Source organism: Lagopus leucura, unplaced genomic scaffold, assembly GCF_019238085.1.
Source record: "Lagopus leucura isolate 7727_CA_CO unplaced genomic scaffold, USGS_WTPT01 Super-Scaffold_73, whole genome shotgun sequence".
In the NCBI taxonomy this organism is placed as follows: domain Eukaryota; kingdom Metazoa; phylum Chordata; class Aves; order Galliformes; family Phasianidae; genus Lagopus; species Lagopus leucura.
Window position 1 is genome coordinate 60,980,483 of NW_024962252.1, and position 18,087 is coordinate 60,998,569.

Genomic DNA, 18,087 nt, shown 5'->3' on the forward strand with positions numbered 1-18,087 from the left:
CCCCATGGCCGGAGCCCCACCGGCAGCCCGGGCCGGCGGCGGCGCGCGTGTGCGCTCGGCGGGCGCCGCCGGCCGCGGCTCGGTCCTTCGCAGCCCGCCCCCGGCCCACCCTCCGCCCGCCCCGAGAACGGCCCTCCCCTCTCTTCGGGAGCTCGGCGTCGCCGGCAGCCCGCGCCGATCGTCCGCGCCCGCCGAGCGGTCCCGCTCCGCCTCTGGTACGCGGGCGCTGCCCGGTCCCACAGCGAGCCCCGAGCCCGCAGCAGGCTCCATCTGTGCAACGCACAGGGAGTGAGAGTCGCACCGCTGTGCCTTCACAGGCATAGCAGTGCGTCGTGCAACGAGAATGCACTGTCTGAACTGCCATACTGCAAACTAAGACACGATGCGAAGGAGCAAGAGGCACCACAAAAGCACACAAGACGGGCTCAGTACACAGATAAAGAAAGCAGATCACAGATCAAGTCTTCAAGAAAGCGAGAGTAACGTGGTAAAATATACCAGCTACATGTACGTGACAGTATATGGATTGTTTGACTGTAGCTCTTGAACTCATTTCATTTTGGTGCTCTAAATGCAAGCCATTAAACGAATGCTCATCACCCAACACGCAACATAAACAACGCCTCCACGGCCAACACAGCACTGACTGAAGGTCACAGTGATTCTGTACCCAAGCTGGCAGCTAAAGGGCAACAAAAGCTGTGCAACAAACTGCCCACCCCTGAAACACTCCTCACAGGATGGAGCCTCCCTGCCATCAGCTCTGGTTGGTGCCACCCTGGCCTCCACCACCAAGGCAGGCACATCCTCACTATCTACAATGCACACTGCAAGCTAACAGATTCACCCAGCTTCCCACCACTCACCGTGGCTTGTATGAGGCTGCACTGGGCAGGTTGTGCCACTGTCTGCCCATGCACCAAGTGGTGCCAAAGAGGCCCAACTCCTGGAGCAGGCTGCAGGCTCCCTGCCCCTTCAGCACAACATAGAAGTTATCTTGCCTCACTCACACTTTATTGTCACCAACAAGTTATGGGGCAGTTTGATGGGCAATTTAACTGCAAGCTCATGCAGCCACCTCTTGCACAGCTTCCCCACATGTTAACTTGTGCAACAGATGCTGAGATTTAACAGGAACGCACAGCAAGGTGGCTGCTGAGCCAGAACCCTCAATGCTATGTGGCTTTCCCCCCATCCTAGCACTGCAGCTCACATCTTCTCACATTCCTTCTTTCTTTCATTTGTGGAATTTAAGTAAGAATGAGAAGTTTACCCAGACAGCAGCAGGAAGCACTCCTGCAAGTGTAACTATATTTGGATACAGTCATAAACATCCCCCCCCCCCCATATATTTTCATACTTCATTGAAGAACAATCCTTAAAGCACTCAGCTCTCTATAGCCGATTCCTCAGTAAGAAAAAAAAGCACAAGCACCTTTCAAAGGAATTTCTTTCACAACTTATTTATTTAGACATTATCCACAAGTTTGTTTAGTAAATAGTTTTTATGTTTAAAAGTAAAAAACAAAAGTTGAAAATATAGTTTTAATAAAAATCAATGCGCTTTTCACAGGACTTCCACGTATTGTCATTAAGCCTTCTCCATAAAACACAAGTAGAGGAATTTCAAAGCAGCAGTTACCTTACCACATCCTTATAATGCTCATAAAACTCTGCCTTTGGAAAAGCACACAACGAACACGGCGCAAACAGAAGCAGAGCTGCAGGTTTCAGACAGAACTGTAAAAGCAAACCCGATGCACACTGCCCAGCCTGCACTGCAGCAGCCCACCTGCACTGGGGAACGAGCTGCGTTACTGCATGCAGGGCAGTTTTAAAACTGCTCTTTGCAAAGTGTTTAAACATACTTTGGTCTTTTGGTTAAAAAGCCTGGAGGTTTCAGGGTGAAAAGTTCATCCCATGTAGTTTGAAAACTGCTTCTAGTAAAAGTTACTTAACCCCCCCAAAGGCAAAAGGGGAGGAAAATACTAAACTACTACTGGGAATCACAGAGTGGAAAAGTAAGGCTTTCCAAGGGAAGCTCACAGAAGAGTTGCTTTAAAGTACATGGCGGTCCTTGTTTGCAATTTATTCCAGACAGGACGTGAAGCATTTTATCACAGCATCCCTTTGAAGAGAGAAAAAAAGCCAGGTAAGGGATTTTTGGGTTCATTTACAGACATCAACCACAACGTACCGAAAATGAAAAACACTCCAAAAACTTAAAACAATAATCATTAACTAAACGCAAGCTCTGAACTGACATAGGATGTTGGTACCCATCCATCACCAGCAGGAGCAAAGGCTCACACCCACTCTGGGCTCGGCTCTGCCCTCACCACTCCTGCACTGCATACAGTGTTACAAACTGCCGTGCAGCACTTTGTGGCTTAACCAAGGCTCAGGGCTGTTTCACAGCGACTGGTCAGCAGGGCAGAGCTACAGGGCACAGTCAGACCCAAGCAGCCACCACAGCCCAAATGAAGTGAATCTGAGCCACTCCTGAGATAGCAGCAGATGGCCCTATTCGGACTGTCATATGCCACAGGAACTACAAGAATTCAAACCATTCATTTTGGCTGGTGAAGCTTGGGATGTCAGAAGAGTAAACCCACAATGTGAAACATCAGTTAAAGTATTTCACCCATTGCAATTGTGTCAAATACATGAACTGTCTTTAAAAATGCATGTGGCTCAATTCTCCCCAGACCAAATCACAGAATGGCCTGGGTTGAAAAGGACCACAATGATCATCTAGTTTTTTTTTTTTCAATGCCTCCTGCTATGTGCAGGGTCGCCAACCAGCAGACCAGGCTGCCCAGAGCCACATCCAGCCTGGCCTTGAATGCTTCCAGGGATGGGGCATCCACAGCCTCCTTGGGCAACCTGTTCTGGTGTATCACCACTCTCTGTGTGAAAAACTCAAGCTTTAAAAAGAAGTCTATATGACAGACTTTCCTGCAAAGCTGCAGAAATGCTATAGGTTGAGAAGATAAGAGGGATAGATAGTAATTGCCGTTTTATTTCCTCCCCATTTTCATGACAGAAAACCTAATTAATAATACACACAAATTTAGAAGCACCTTACTCTTTGGAAAAAGCACTGCCAAAATACCACACTGCATTTTAAATGAAACAGAATAGAAAAAAAACCATTCTTTATTGTGTTTAATTGCATGTGGTTTCACTGTGCATTTGGCTAGCTTGTGTTCCCATTTCACACACAAAAGAGAGAAGCTTGCCAAAAAGTAAATGAAAATAAACACCAAGAATTTCTTTTTTCCTCTCCTAAAATGATGGAGAAATTCAGAAGCAGAGTTAGTGGCTGAAGTTCTGCTTGCTTGCCTTTACCTAAGGGCGCAGATCCACCAGCTAGCTTTAATTTAAGAGCTGGAAAAGTGACTACAGCACCAATGCGTTTTTAAATAAGTGGAGAAAATAAAAATATTTTCAGGATGAAAATTAAAATGAAATTTAACAGAAAATTACTATGCATTTGTATTTAAAGCTCACATCAAGTGTTACTCTGAGCTCACCTGTATCATTTCCTAAAAATTAGAAAAAAAAGGATGCTGTGTGTCCACATACTGAATTAAAAGACTCTTCTCTCTCAAACATTACCAAACAAACATTACCAGCTTTCCATTAAGATGGAATCATGCACTCACCTTGCATAAGGAATATATGACAAACTATACCTGAAAAATAAAGGAAAAAAAAACATTTTTCAGAGTTTTCTTGTCTTTCTAAGAGCCCCATTGCTTTACTTTAGACCAGCATTAATAAAAGCAATCTGTTCTACTGCAACTTGTTAACATCACCTGCTGAATTTAATGCTTCCTTGTAAAAAGGAAAACAGAACTGGACAAGAATTCAGTGTACTGCCAAGGACTTCCTGGTTTAGTTTTAACTTCATTTCTCACATAATTTATAACTTTCCTTGCACATAAACTCAACTTTAAAAACAACAAGTCTGTAGATTTACTGTCATCTTCAGATTCAAAAGGAATATATGTTTCTGGGAAAATTATACCCTTCAAGACAACAGAGACCATATTTTTTTTTTCCAAGTTGAAAAGAGAAGATACAGTACTACAAAAATACAGATTTAATAGCATTCGTGTAGCTATTAGATGCATGCTGTAAGAATAATTGTAAGAATAACACTGTGGTTATGACATTCAAACAGCTGGCTCTCTATCATCTTCTGAAACTTGCTTCTCACAACCCTACAGGCTATGCTTTGTCCTCATCCTCATGCTGACCAAGTTCTGAGATGCCTGACAAACGACAAACCGTCTGCTGCAAACAGGTAGAATACAGTTTCAGTCAGCAGTCTTTCCTCTGCCTGTTGCCAAGCGTTCATCTGGGTCCAGCACAACACCACACAGTCCCTATCCTGCACAAATGGTTATTGCTCCTCAGATTAAAGTTCAGTTCACAATGCTACTTATTCAGGGCAAGTTCAAACAAGAACTGTGGGTCACTTTGGATCAGTGATGTTTTAGTACCAAGTAATTCACCAAGGACAAGGAAATCAATTTAAGTTCAGCTGCATCTCCATGGAGAAAGAAGTTGCTTCTAAACCTTGTGCCAGGCTTGCAGGCCTTCACCTAACTGTGCCTGCACATCCCCAGGCCCAGCCCTATGACTGTATCTGGCCAGTCAATAGAGTTCTGCTGCACCAGACTGACCCTCTCACAACCACCCAATAAAAACTATTGTGGACAGAGTATAAGAATGTGATTTAGATTTTTTTTCCACTTCAGTGATTAAGACTCAGAACTCAAAAGAGGGAGCGAGTCATCAGAATCAGGATGTATGAAAATACAGTCACTTTCACAGCAGAGAAAAGGCATAAGAATTTGCTTTGGCATACACTTTTTTTTTTTTTTTTAAGCATTATGGAAAAAGTCCACACATTGCAGAATGTATTTAAAATTACTATTTTTGCAGATGACTGCATATAGATTTTGCTGAGCTGACATAATCTAGCTTAGGAAAACACATGATTGAGGCCAGCATCTGGGCACACTACAGGAAGGGTACACATACACATATCTACCTATCTGTATACACACAGGGCTATAAATGTGCAGGTGTAGGGGAACAAGAGAAGAAATCACAGTGAAACTTACCAGGTCATCGCCAAGAACTGCAATATGCAGAATATCAGTGCCAAGCCTTTCTTGTTCCACTAAGTCAAAACAACACAAATATTGCAAAAGTTATTTCTTTCACATGGGTGCATATCGTGAATAAGTGCAATAGACTGGCAGCCAAAAATGAAGTTAAGTGATGAAATTTTTATTTCCTCTTCTTAATTATTTTCTTTCCATTCCAATTCTGCTTTCATTTATCTATCGCTCCATTAGCACAGTGCAATGATAACCTTCTCTGGCATTGAAAACACCTAGCAGAGTGGTAACATTTCAACACTTCAGTTTCCACTCACACTATATGCCTGCCAATTTGGAGTTCATTTCAGCTACACATCTAATTCTATGCCATACATAACAGTGTTTTCAAAATGCTCTGGACACTCAAAGGTGTCTATCTGTTCCATCTCTCTGCCTTTGTTTATCCTAATTAGTTGAATGGTCTGAAGCTGTTTCTAAAGACCACAACCTATTTTTTGACAGAAATAGATCAAATATATTTTCAGACACACTAGTGTTCTGGTTCGTGTGTTCTCATCTACATCACATGCAGGTGGAAGGCTGTATTTGTAGCCAACAGATTGAACACTCCACCCAAACTAAACTGCAGTTAGGAACTCACCACATACAAACTTATCTTTCTTCTACAACCAACCCAAATTTTAAAGCAATCAATAAAATGAGTTACATTGCTATTTAGGGGAACAAAGTCTTCTCACTTACCCAGAAAACAGCACACAGAGTCAAAACTAGAAAGAGCTTGGGGGAGACAAAAAAAAAAAAAAAAAAAAAGAATTAACATTTTAATACACAACAAAGCACATACAAAACTGCCTCAGTGTTTCCAGTAGATAATCAGTATTTTCAAGAATTGATCCATGAAAGAAGTAGAGCCAAAGGCTGTCACACAGCAACTATACACTGAACTTCACAAAAACCAGTGTTTTCCAAAGCACAGTATGATGTGCTCCAAGGCCAAAAGTGTGGGACCACCTCGGAAGAAAGGGAGGCAGAAACTGCCTTCAGGAGTTGAAAGAAATATGACCAGGTCAGTGTACTCATATGTGTCAGGAATATTGAGTGGTGGCATTAAATGATAAAGCTTGCTTGAAAGCAACCAAGGAGAGTGGGAATTGTTCTACTAATTCAGCACACAGTATTGCTCTCAATCCAGTATTCACAGTATCAACATCTGACAAGACAGGTGTGTGCATTACAACAAGCAATCCATTCCTAAATACCCATTCCTGCATTTGGGAAATACAGGCTCTGCTCCTTCTGTGCCCCAGCTCTTCCTCTCCCCCTTCCCCCCCCCCCTTTTTTTTTTTTTTCTTTTTAATGTTGTGACAGCAATGAAGAAGAGGCCAACAGGGAGCAGCTGCCTCATACAGAGTGAAAAACCTGAAGATTTATTGAAGCTAATTTTGCAGCTTTTTTTTTTTTTTTTAAAACTCTTTTACAGCTGGGGATCTGTACTTAAAATTATATGTGCAATCTTTCAAGGTTTTAAGGAAAAATACTACTTATGCTATCCTTACCCTAGGGGCTGGGTCTTGTTTTTCCCCATCCTCCTGGAAGAGGAAATTCTGCTTAATGGAAGTCAAAGAGCTAAAGGAGGACCTTGAGGATGAATAGGTGGTTTTCTTGACTTTGACAGAACACATTTTTTCCACCTTTGAAAGCTTGAACCACTGAGCTATATAGAGAGTTGCAGCCAACAAACAACTTCCCAGGTAGCCTTGGTGATCACTGACTCAGCTTGACTATAGTTATTCAGTACAAACAAGGTGTGGATTCAGGAATATCCCCCCTTTCACATAGCCTCAAAACCTTTTTAGGAAAAAGAACATATAGGAGAAAGAAGTATATTTACCAGCATTACAAGTGTAGCAACTAATCTCTTGGGCTCAAACATCGTCTTCAGTTGCTTCAGAGGCCCCATGAGGAAACATGTACTGATGTGAGGGGAAAAGAGAAAAACAAAAACAAATGGTAAGACACAGTCAAATAAATCTTCGCAAAAGACAGCAGGTAATTAATTAGTTTTCCAACAGTCAGATGACTACAAAGCTATGAAAGGCATTTCAGTGTTTACCAACAGAAACCTGCTAGGATGAAAGGTGAAGCAGTCCCATGAACTCACCAGCTCTGGAAAAAACTCACATATTGAATCACCCTTAGCTATGAAATTCTTTCCACACTCATTACCACACCTAGCAGAGGGTTGTCAATTTGAAGCTGATTTTGAGACTGTTTAAGAACAGACTTGCCAAAAGTATGCACAGAATTCAAAGACCAAACTTCTGCAGAAAACTCCTGTTTTAAAAACCAACCTTATCACCCAGGCAGCATGCAAATACCTACATTCAGGATTACAGAAAAGCTCTACAGTTTTTTGCTTAACCACAGCAAGCAAAAATATAAAAGGAAGAAAAAAATTCAATAGTTTGCATTGAATCTCCAACTTTCTTTTCTGAACTTGAAGAGAAAATGAAATGTGTTGAGTTCTGGGGCCCTCAGGATAGGAAGGACATGAAGTTGTTGGCGTGGGTCCAGAAGAGGGCCACAAAGATGATCAGAGGGCTGGAGCACCTCTCCTACGAGGACAGAGAGAGATGGGGCTTTTCAAGCCAAAGAAGAGAAGGCTCTAGAGGACCTTACAGCTGCCCTTTCACCTAAAGGAGGCCTACAGGAAAGCTGGGAAGGGACTTTTTATAAAGGCAGGTAGCGACAGGATGAGGGGAAATGACTTTAAACTGTAAGGGAGTAAAGTTTAAACTAACTAAGAGGAAAAAATTGTTAACTGTGAGGGTGGTGAGACACTGGAACGGGTTGCCCAGAGAGACTGTGGATGCCCCCTCCCTGCAAGCATTCAAAGCCAGGCTGGATGGCACTTTGAATACTCTGGTCTAGAGGGAGGCATCCCTGCCTCTAGCAGGGGGCTGGAACTAGGTGATCTTAAGGGTCAATTCCAACCCAAACCATTCCATGATTCTATGAAATCTACCATCAGCTCTCAGCTTTACCTGTTCATCCAAAGAAATGTGATGTGAACCAATAATTCACAATTACAGGAATAATAATCTGGCTATACATATCAATATGAGTCTCTCCCTTCTCTCCTGTTGAAGCCACTCCACTTCGTAGAAAATGCTTAACTAGAAAAAGGATCCTTATAGGTAGGTAGTGGTCTGAATGTTTTACTAAGGAAAAAGACACCTGTGTTTAACTCCCCTTTCTAGGTAATACTTATTTATATTTGTAAATATATGTATATATATGAAGTGGAGCAATTGGTGAGCTCATTCCCAAAAGCCCACGTTAAATGAAAAAAAAAAAAAAACCCAACAAAGTAATAATTGTCAATTCAATGGGAATAAGTATATCTAATTCCCTTCATTCCAAACTAACTTCTCAGAATATCTTCTCTTGGCCCTACAATTAAGATTTAAGCACTGAAGGACAGGTATCACAAGAACACCTCCAGAAAGGTAAGAGAATCCACAGGGTGACAGGAAGGCTGGGAAAAAAAAAATCCCAAGGTCTTCCCCTTACATAAGTTACTTCTTCCACACAACACATTCTATAGGAAATCTACTCATCAGTCCAGGAAAAGATCAAATACATGCTATTACTTCCATATATACTGACAGATAATACACTAAAACAGACCAGAAAGGACTATTTTTACTTATGCTGGTAGCTTCATTTTTTATTATTATTTTTTTAATCCAGAGATGCAAATCAACCTGAAAAAGTTTAAATCTTGTCAAGTTAGGGTTTCATTTCCAATTCCTACTGTACTTAGAGCACAGCTGCCTGCTGTTTACATCAAACAGAATTACTGAACGGGTAGAGGACTTCTTCCTATTTTAGCTGCAGCTCAGGTTATTTTAGGGAAATGCTGAAAACAAATACCAACCTGTAGCAGCTTTCCTCTTAGTTCACAGAGAATTAAGACTTGATTAGTACAGATTTTCTAAAATGCTAATTTTATCTGAAGCAGTGGAAACACATCCAGGGTACAGTTAAAAAAATAGCAAACAACAAAAGTAAGGGAGAAAAATGGGAAGATAGTTTTGCCTACCCTAGTAGTAGTAATTTGGTCTTGTTTTAATATAAGGTGAGGTAATTACATAGGGACAACTCCAGTATAAATAACTTCATCCTCCAGCAAGTTAGTTGAGAAGCAGCACACCACACTACTCTAATGTTAGTGTCACATTGCCACGTTCAACTTAACAATGCTTTGACTCAGCAGTTACACGACAGCCACAGAGTCCATGAAAGTAAGACCAGCATCCACTCACTCTAAGTCCCATGACTCTGCTTTAACTATGCCAAGATAGGAGGAAGACACCAACAAACAGAATACTTTAACTGACTCATTACTGACACTAATCCACAAAGCAATCATGTAAGACATTTCACTAAACAAGAAAAAAGGGATAACTGATATTCTCTGCTTACAGTAATTTCAGAACTAAGATTTTTATTAATATTCCAGTGTGAAAACAATGTTGTGTACATACATTAAATACATATCATTGTACAGTAAAAGGAAATGGAAATGTAGATGAAAAAGATAATGTTTTCCTAATAATAATAATCAAGAAATCATACCTGGCCAATGCAGCAATGTTTCCCAGGGTGTAAAACACTGCAAAAAGTTTGATTCCCTTTGGGAGCCATAACAATGCTGTTCCCTTTAAAAAAAAAAGTGTATGTTTGTAATTAATTAATTCAATTTGTTAATTATAGACAATAAAATCTTCAAGATTTTCAGAGATTACAAGAATTCCATTTAACACACATTGGCACAGGACGATGCTCAGTCCTGCTGACAATACCCGGCGTGCCTCCGTTGCCACCTACTGGCAAAATAATGCATTGACTCAATCCCTTTGCAACAATTTTACAACTAGGCTACGTTTATTTATAGTGTACCTAAAATTCATTTATACCTTTTACATCCTCTTTACGACGCTTGCAGCTTTGTCACGAAGCCCAACAAATGTAGGACATAACGTATTTACCAGGCTGCATACACATGAAATCAAGGAGGTCAGATACACGCCTGCATGGGATGGCTTCAGTGTTTCTTTCAGGGCCTCCTTAGCATTGCAGCAAAGGTCTGAGAACTGAGAGAAGGGGTGAGGACCAGCACTCAGCTCCACCTGGCAAAGGTCAGCTAGGGAGCCACCTCCAAACTAATTAAGATGTCGAGGTCCATAAACACACTACTCAAGTCTTGACCCTTCTTTATTTAGCAAGATATCCAGAGGAGAAGCTTCAGCAAAACCTTAAGGCCTTTGATCTGTGGTTTCACAGTTTCACACCACGTGATACAGAAAAAGCACAAAGATTAAGCACTTTAAAAAAAAAAAAAACAACACAGCATCAAAAAGAATGTTAGCCTGTGCAGAAGTAGATATTGAAGCACAAAAATGGCACATGTGAGCATGTTAGTTAAATATTTCTTGTGAGGAAAACACAGGGAGCAGTCAACCAACCAGTTCTTACCCCTAAAGAGAGGGGGCTTCCAACCTGACCCTGAGCTCCCAGGACTAGCCTCAACACCCAGCTGGCAGATTTTGCACCTGCAGGAGAATCCAGCAAGTCACCACAGCTAAATGCCACAACATGCTGCTCCTTCACAACAGCTGTTTTCTTCTCTAATTACCAAGTCTCCTCAATTTTAAATATCTTTTTATAGTAAATGAAAGAGTAGAATGGTTCAGTCAGAAGGGAACCTGCAGGAATTACCTACAAGGATCCACGTGCCTAAATACTTTGGGATTAACCAAAGCTTGAAGCATATTACACAGTCATCATCTACTGAACTGTAGGTCTGACGAGCTACGCCTGTGGTTTCTTCAGCCTTTAAAAACCTCTCAAGCTTCCCCTTCTTTTTCCCTTTCATGAAAAGAGTACACATATAAAAATAAAATGGGTATAAATTAAACAGCAAAAACCTCCTTTTAGCACACCATACACATCTACGTAAGAAACACAGTGTATTTTGTCTGTGTTCATGCCTCTTCGTAAGAGATTTTATTACCCTACAATAAAAACGTTCTTTGCTGTGACTCTAAGAAAAATGGCCAGAAATACAATTTACAGATCAGCAGCCCCTACGTGCTACTTACACATTTTACAGTCCTTTAGAGTTATGAATATAAAATTTAGGATTCAGGATCAAGTAAATACTATCACATACTATGTATTAATATGATTGTTGTTCTACCCTAGAACATTTAATAAAGTGTAGAGTAAAAAACTGTTACTTACAAGAATAGAACATGCAACGCCAGCAATGAAACATATGGCAAACCACTTGACTCGTGTACCAAAGCTAAGTGTTGAGGCATCAAGAACCTTAATAGGAAAAGAAGAAAACAATGGATATTACAAAAACAGCTTTGAACAGTCTTAAGGACATTTTTTCAGTACTAGTAAAGTATTTAATTTCAAAAAAATACATGAGCCCAAACCAATTATTTTACCTCGTTTAAACACAGATGCTTGCACATTATTTCCCAGCTTAAAAACTATGTTTACAGTTTGGAAACACACAAAAATAACAGAACCTATGAAGATATATCCTTGCAAGCAGCACTTCTCCATTTTCAGAGACCTTCCTTTCCCCAGGTAACTAACTGAAAATTCTCATGATTGTATCAAAGCAAAACAGAACTATTTGTTCAGCGCTGAATCCTCCTACGATGATACCACTCTTCTCTGCTGCTAGGTGGAATCCATTATGAAAGCAATGATCCTTTGCAAGCATCCCAATTCCTCCTTGGTTACTGTTCCCTACAGGGTGAAGGTGTAAACATACTAAACCAGCTTGTCTCACCAGAAAGTGAATTGCTGGAAGGGATGATTTTGCTTCCTGTTTCTCCAGAGTGATTTCAATACCCGAAGAGCTGAACCAGCCAACACAACTTGTTAAGCGGGAAGAGAAATAGCACTCCTTTTATTTTCTGACTTAGTCTGTGCAAGAGCAATAAGCCAAACCAGCTCAGCAAGATGTGAGAACAGCAAGGCTTCCTGATATGGGGAAAGAGGGAAAACCACAGAGCTGGCAGAACAGCCCCCTTCAGCAGTGCTATCTTGTTAAGGCCTACTCAGCTCACTCATCCATCCACACTGTGCCAGGTCATTAAAGTTAAGCATGCTCTCTGTGCTAAATTGGTTTATTAAACAAATTGGTACATCAGCTTACATAAGATGGCTATAAATCTAACTTTCCTGTTTGTTCAAGTGACACAAGCAAACTTGCCCACTTGTTTCTTGTCATCTGTTCTGCAGATATTTTCAATCAAACGTTCTAAGAAAACAACAACCAACACTTTGGGCTTCCTCAGACCATGACTGAGACATTTCTCCCACTCTTCAGAATCTTTTCAGAATGCTATTTGGTTACTACTTAAAAGGATTTCCCATCTCTACAAATAAAGGATTCACACTTAACTGAATCAAAAGGAAGCACATACATGCTCACACTGTAATGAATCAGTCCCTGAACATGTGTCAACAGAGAACAGTTCGGACTACTTTCTACTCATAACCTCATTTAATCAAGTTAAATATTTCGAATGTTTGCTTTACAAGGAAGATCACAATAATGAAAATACAGCTTTTAAGTTTGCATACTGACTGAACAGACTCTGCTGGAACACAGTATAGCTCTCCATTTTGCTTCTTCTCTGTGCTCAGTAGTTAAGACAGAACTTCCCAAAGGTCAGAAGATGCAGCTTACCTTGTTAGGTCCACCTTTTTATCCTTATGTATGCATTAAAGAAAGACAAAAACAGTGACTAAAAGATGGTTTAGTATTTGAAACCATTTTTGACAATTGTATTCCTGAATGCTTACAAAGGTGAGAGGGGCAGGAAGAGCTGGCAGCATACAAGTGAAGGTACACATTTAAAACAGGCAGCGTGTTTTCAAGTCACATTTATACAACTAATCACACCTGCACTACAAGCAGAAACAGTTCTTTTCATTCCTGATCAGAAATTAACTACTGAAGGTAAGATTAGGACTTTGGGGAAAAAAAAAAAAAAAAAAAGAAACAAGTCAGACCTAAGTGTACAGGTAATCATGGATTTCAGATAAAAAGAGTTGGCACTACTCTCTAAAATACTTGCCTCAGCAGAAGCTGTTACTGACAAAATAAGACAAAATTTCTATGCAAATTTTATACCTGGGAAGAAATTCCTAAGGAGAACTGTGAAGCGAAGAGTAAGGGAGTTTCTGTAAAACATATTCAGTTTGCTATACTGCTCTTCAGTTTATTTCTGAACAAGAAAAACAAACAAAAAAAAAAAAAAAAAAACCAAGACAAAATACAACCAGAAACCAACAGGTAGAAACCCTCATTTGCTACAGCTGATCTTTAAGGCAAAACTCTCGAGCAAGAAGCAAAGATTTTTATGCAAAGGTCACTCCAAAAAATTATATATATATCTCAAAGAAACAACCAAAGGAAACCCAAGGTGGAAACAGAAATCCAGAACACAGACTTCCTGAACCATAGGGAATTGTCTTGCAGCAGCACACTACACAAGCTGCTGACAACGGAAAGCAGTGTCTGCAGTGACCAGATACTCATTACAGACACCCAATAAACCATGTGAATGATAACCTCCAAGGCTGCCTTTGATCAAAAGCATTTATTGAAGCTTTGCTCACCTGCTTAAGCTCCCCGCATACACTGCTGATCTTACTCACTGGTCTTACATAAGGGCAAAGAAAAATATAATAGTACCTTTTTCTACTGATCTAAAGAAAGATTCTAGAAGTTCAAAACCCCATCTTTCCTTGTTAAGAAAGCTACCAATATGCCCCTAATTAAGAAAACACAGTTCCAAACAGATGTTTTTGCAAAACTGAATTCTTTAGCTTGTTTCAAAATTTTTGTGTACTGAGATATGTTTTCATCTTTCCTTCTATGTATTTCTATCAAATCCTCAGAGCAAAATAAGAAATATCCAGTCTGTTCCTCCATGCTAAAATTCTGTTGAATGCTTTAAGCAGCTGTCAACTGAAAACCAATGGGAAATTACAAGGAGCCAGAAAACAAGCCAGTGTGTCAAGAACACCTTTTTAATATGATTTTTGTGTTGGAAAACTAAATGGCACAAGACTGCACTGAAATCATCATTACACCTGTATAGTTACAATTTATTACAGGTTGGTTTTTTTGTTTTTTTTTTTTTTGTTTTTTTTTTTGTTTATTTTGCAACTCCCCCCAATTTTTTTTTCCCCAAGAATTGTTGATCAAACTGCAGCAAGACAACAGTTGGTTATCTGAAGAGTTTAGAAAGCACACAAAGAATTTCATTGAATCACCACACAATTGTCTCACTATGTACTTTACTTCGACTTCCTTTAACAGGAATTACTGCCGACCTTGTGGTTATCGTTCTGCAAAGATCTGGAATGAGCAGAACACAGGGACATCCATGAACATAAACCATGTGATTGCTATTACACAACTATCAACTCCTCTTAAGAGATGGTCATTGTGTTTAATCAAATGCATGCCTCAGCTCCAGAAAGGTCATCTAAAACACAGAACGGTTTTACTGACATTTAACAAATGAAGTTCTCAGCTCAGTTTCTGCTGACAACACCTGAAATACCAAATTAGTAAATATTATTAAATATTAATTATTTAAAAATTATTTATCAAATACTCAGCCGTTTATGGACAGATTGCTGCCTTGAAACAAACACCACAGCATTAAGGAGAATTCTCTGTCACCATTTGTGTCTCATTCAAAATGTGCCTAGGGATAGTAGACTAAATAATTCTCTTAGCACTGAACTTGATGCTAACAGGAGTAAGTACTTAGACAACTGTCAGATCAGAACCTGAAGATGAAACATCCCAGACAGAAGCAGCTAGCTTAGGCATGGAGGGGTATGGATGCTGCACTGCTTTCAGAATCACGCTGAGTACACAGCAATTCAACCACTTCACTGTGGCAAAGAGGCCAAGCTCATGCACCTTACAGACTAGCACCAACTTCACATAAAGAAGCACGTCAGGACTGAGCTGCTGAAACTAATATTGTGCCATGGATACAAACTATACTGCAGCTGTTCTGGTTCACCAAAGCTCAGGCTGAGGCTTCTTTGCTTTCCAGCTTCTTCTGCCATGCTCCCACATCCTGCAGCACAGGGCACCAAGATCTCTCATGACGTGGGGTGCTTGGATCTGCAAACACACCAGCTGAAACAGTGCTGGCTGCATAAATGGGTAACCAGATCTTTTTAAGCCGAGTAGCACTCAGACTGAAGCGAAATCTCGGAAGCGTCAGATGCCTATACCCAGCAGGGAAATAACTGAGGAGGGGAAGGAAATAAAAAGAGTAAGCAGTACTCCAGGAGGACGGGGTAAAAAAAGAACTTCAGAGCACTATACAGAGAACTATGTGGCTACAAAACACGTTTTTCGCTTCCACAAATTCGTAGAAGAGTCAGTAGATGCAGGACGGAGAGACTTCGTTAATTCCAAAGCAAGACACAGAAAACAAAATCAACGAAACCCAGACCAGCACTGCGCCAGAGCCCTTCCCCGAGCAGGGCCGGGCCCAACACGCCTCTCCGCCCGCCCGCCCGCACTCCTCTGCCGCTCGGCTTCCCGCGCCCCACGGCTGCGTACTCAGCAGGGGCCGAGCGGCGCCCCACGGCCCGCTGCTGGCGCAGGCACGGCCCAGCGGGACCCGCGCCGCTCGGGCAGGGAAGGAGCTCGGCTCAGAAAGCGGGCGAGAGCCCCACACCACTGGTGCGGGCGGAGAGAAACGATGAGGTCTCCGCGAGGCGGTACCTGCGCCGTCAGCCCCTGCTCCTCGTCGTCCTGCCCGCTCAGCACCCGCCGCAGCTTCTCCATGGCGGGGCCGGGACCGCTCGGCGGCCCTACCGGAAATGGCGGGCTCCGCCTCCCGACAGAACGGCTGCTGGACGCATGCGCGCAGCATGAAGGAGGAGGGGATGGAGAGGCATGGCGGCGGTGTGGGTTTGTGTGCTTGTGGGTTCCCCGCTTGCTTCTGAATCTGCTTATTTCAGTATGTTCATTAAAAGTGATTTACATTTGCTCAGCAGTGGGATTTCTCGGTTAATTTCACTTTCCCTTCCCTAAGAAGGGGCGACAGGCAGTGCGTGGTGCAGCGCGGGAGAGAAGGATGCGATAAGCTGTGCTGCTGCCTGAGTGAGACAACATTAGAGAAGGGCACAACCCTTCCCCTCCCTGATTGCCCAGAGCTCCTAGCCAGGTCCACATAGAATCATAGAATGGCCTGTGTTGAAAAGGACCACAATGATCAACGAGTTGCAACCCCGTTGCTATGTGCAGGGTCACCAACCAGCAGACCAGGCTGCCCAGAGCCACATCCAGCCTGGCCTTGAATGCCTCCAGGGATGGGGCATCCACAGCCTCGTTGGGCAACCTGTTCTCCTGTGTGTTTTGTAAGTAGAGGCCTCTCAGTGAGGCTTTTGGATGCCTGGGTGCTGGGCAGGCATGGTGCAGTGCCATGGACATGAGCAGGAGGCAGTGAGTGGAGGTCTTTGGTGACCTCCTCATCAGCAGCTGGCTCCATGATGTCAGTATGGGAGCGTGGCTTGGTGGCAGCTCTGTAGGTAAGCGCTTCCCAGCATGAGCTGCTGTTCCTTTAGCCCCTCACCACCCATGCCCTGGGTAAAAATTACCTACAGTTTACTTCTATTGTTATTTCCCCAGGGCACCAAAATGCTGTGGGCTTGTGGTTCTAGAAGCTATGACATGACAACAAACATGTCAGAGCATGACAGTCTCATTCTCACCTTCCCACTCCCCGCAGCTGAAATATTTGGGCTCGTCTTTAAAATCAAAACCGCGCAAGCATTTGAGTACCTCAAAGTCTTCCCACAGAGCCCCAGCCCTGTGAACACAAGTTGCTGTTCAGCTGACTGCTCAACTGTGATCTTTGAGGAAGTTTTGCATGGCCAGGGAAAGTCACAGGAGCAGGACCACCAGTGTGGCTAGGGGAAGGCTACCATGCACCTTTCATGCATTGCAGCATGTGAAGGGAGCCAGAAGCAGTAATGAGTGTTTTCCTGAGCTATGACCATGCTGACTGCCACCTGCTTTGAATGTCCAGTGTGCTCCTGTGACCTGCTGATGTCTTCCAGAGTATTTTTAGATGCACTACCATTACCATGCCATCAGCCTCTAATCCACTCTGTCTGGGGAAGGGAAAGGGCTGTGCGACAGGGTGCAGAAACTGTGGGAGACTGAATTGCTGTGGTATAATGCATGCAGTTAGCTGAGGCCATAGTACTTGTGGCAGCTCTGTGTTTGTGTTTTCTACCTTAGGTCTGCTCATGCCACAGCTCCCCAGTGATGTATGTCACCTCTCTGTAGCTGAGACTAATGCCACAAGCCTAACACACCTCTTCTCCAGCTTGTTGTCTTTTCATAGCAAGGCTGAGCCTTTTAATTCAACTCGGACACTGAAATGCTAATACCAGGAATTCCTGATGTAGGCTGCTGTGGGGAGCAGGCCAGAGGTGTCTCCAGTGGTGTCTTCCCAAAAATTCTCTGGGCAGTCTGGGTATGGGGATCTGGCATGATGCAAAGAGCATGCTCTCCTCTGAACTCTGATTTATGGCAATCCAGGGCTCAATGGTGTTCAAACAAGCGTTAGATCACAGAATCATGGAATCATCTGAGTTGAAAAGGACCTCCAACATCATAGTTTCAACCTCCCTGCCATGGGCAGGGTTGCCAATCATAGGACCAGGCTGTTCAGAGCCAGTTCCAGCCTAGCCTTGTATACCTTGTATACTGTGGGGCATCCACAACCTCTCTGGAAAACCTGTTCTATCTGAGTAAAAAACTTCTTCCTAATATCTAGCCTAAATCTCCCATCTTAGT

The 18,087-nt window shown here is 42.3% G+C and overlaps 1 protein-coding gene across 2 annotated transcripts; it reads right to left on the bottom strand.

Moving 5' to 3' along the window:
• Positions 1-1,447: 1,447 nt before the first annotated feature.
• SFT2D1 (SFT2 domain containing 1) lies at positions 1,448-16,108 on the bottom strand. 2 transcript variants are annotated; one of them, XM_042890852.1, is made up of 8 exons: positions 16,003-16,108; positions 11,451-11,537; positions 9,783-9,865; positions 7,033-7,114; positions 5,883-5,918; positions 5,139-5,197; positions 3,669-3,698; positions 1,448-2,128 (listed from the first exon to the last, which is right to left on the bottom strand). In XM_042890852.1, the coding sequence occupies exons 1-8, from the start codon at positions 16,063-16,065 to the stop codon at positions 2,089-2,091; spliced, it is 480 nt and encodes a 159-aa protein (XP_042746786.1). In that variant the 5' UTR covers positions 16,066-16,108; the 3' UTR covers positions 1,448-2,088. The 2 variants fall into 2 exon arrangements, with proteins under 2 accessions (XP_042746786.1, XP_042746794.1); XM_042890860.1 differs by lacking the exon at positions 16,003-16,108 and adding an exon at positions 10,683-10,759.
• Positions 16,109-18,087: the final 1,979 nt, after the last annotated feature.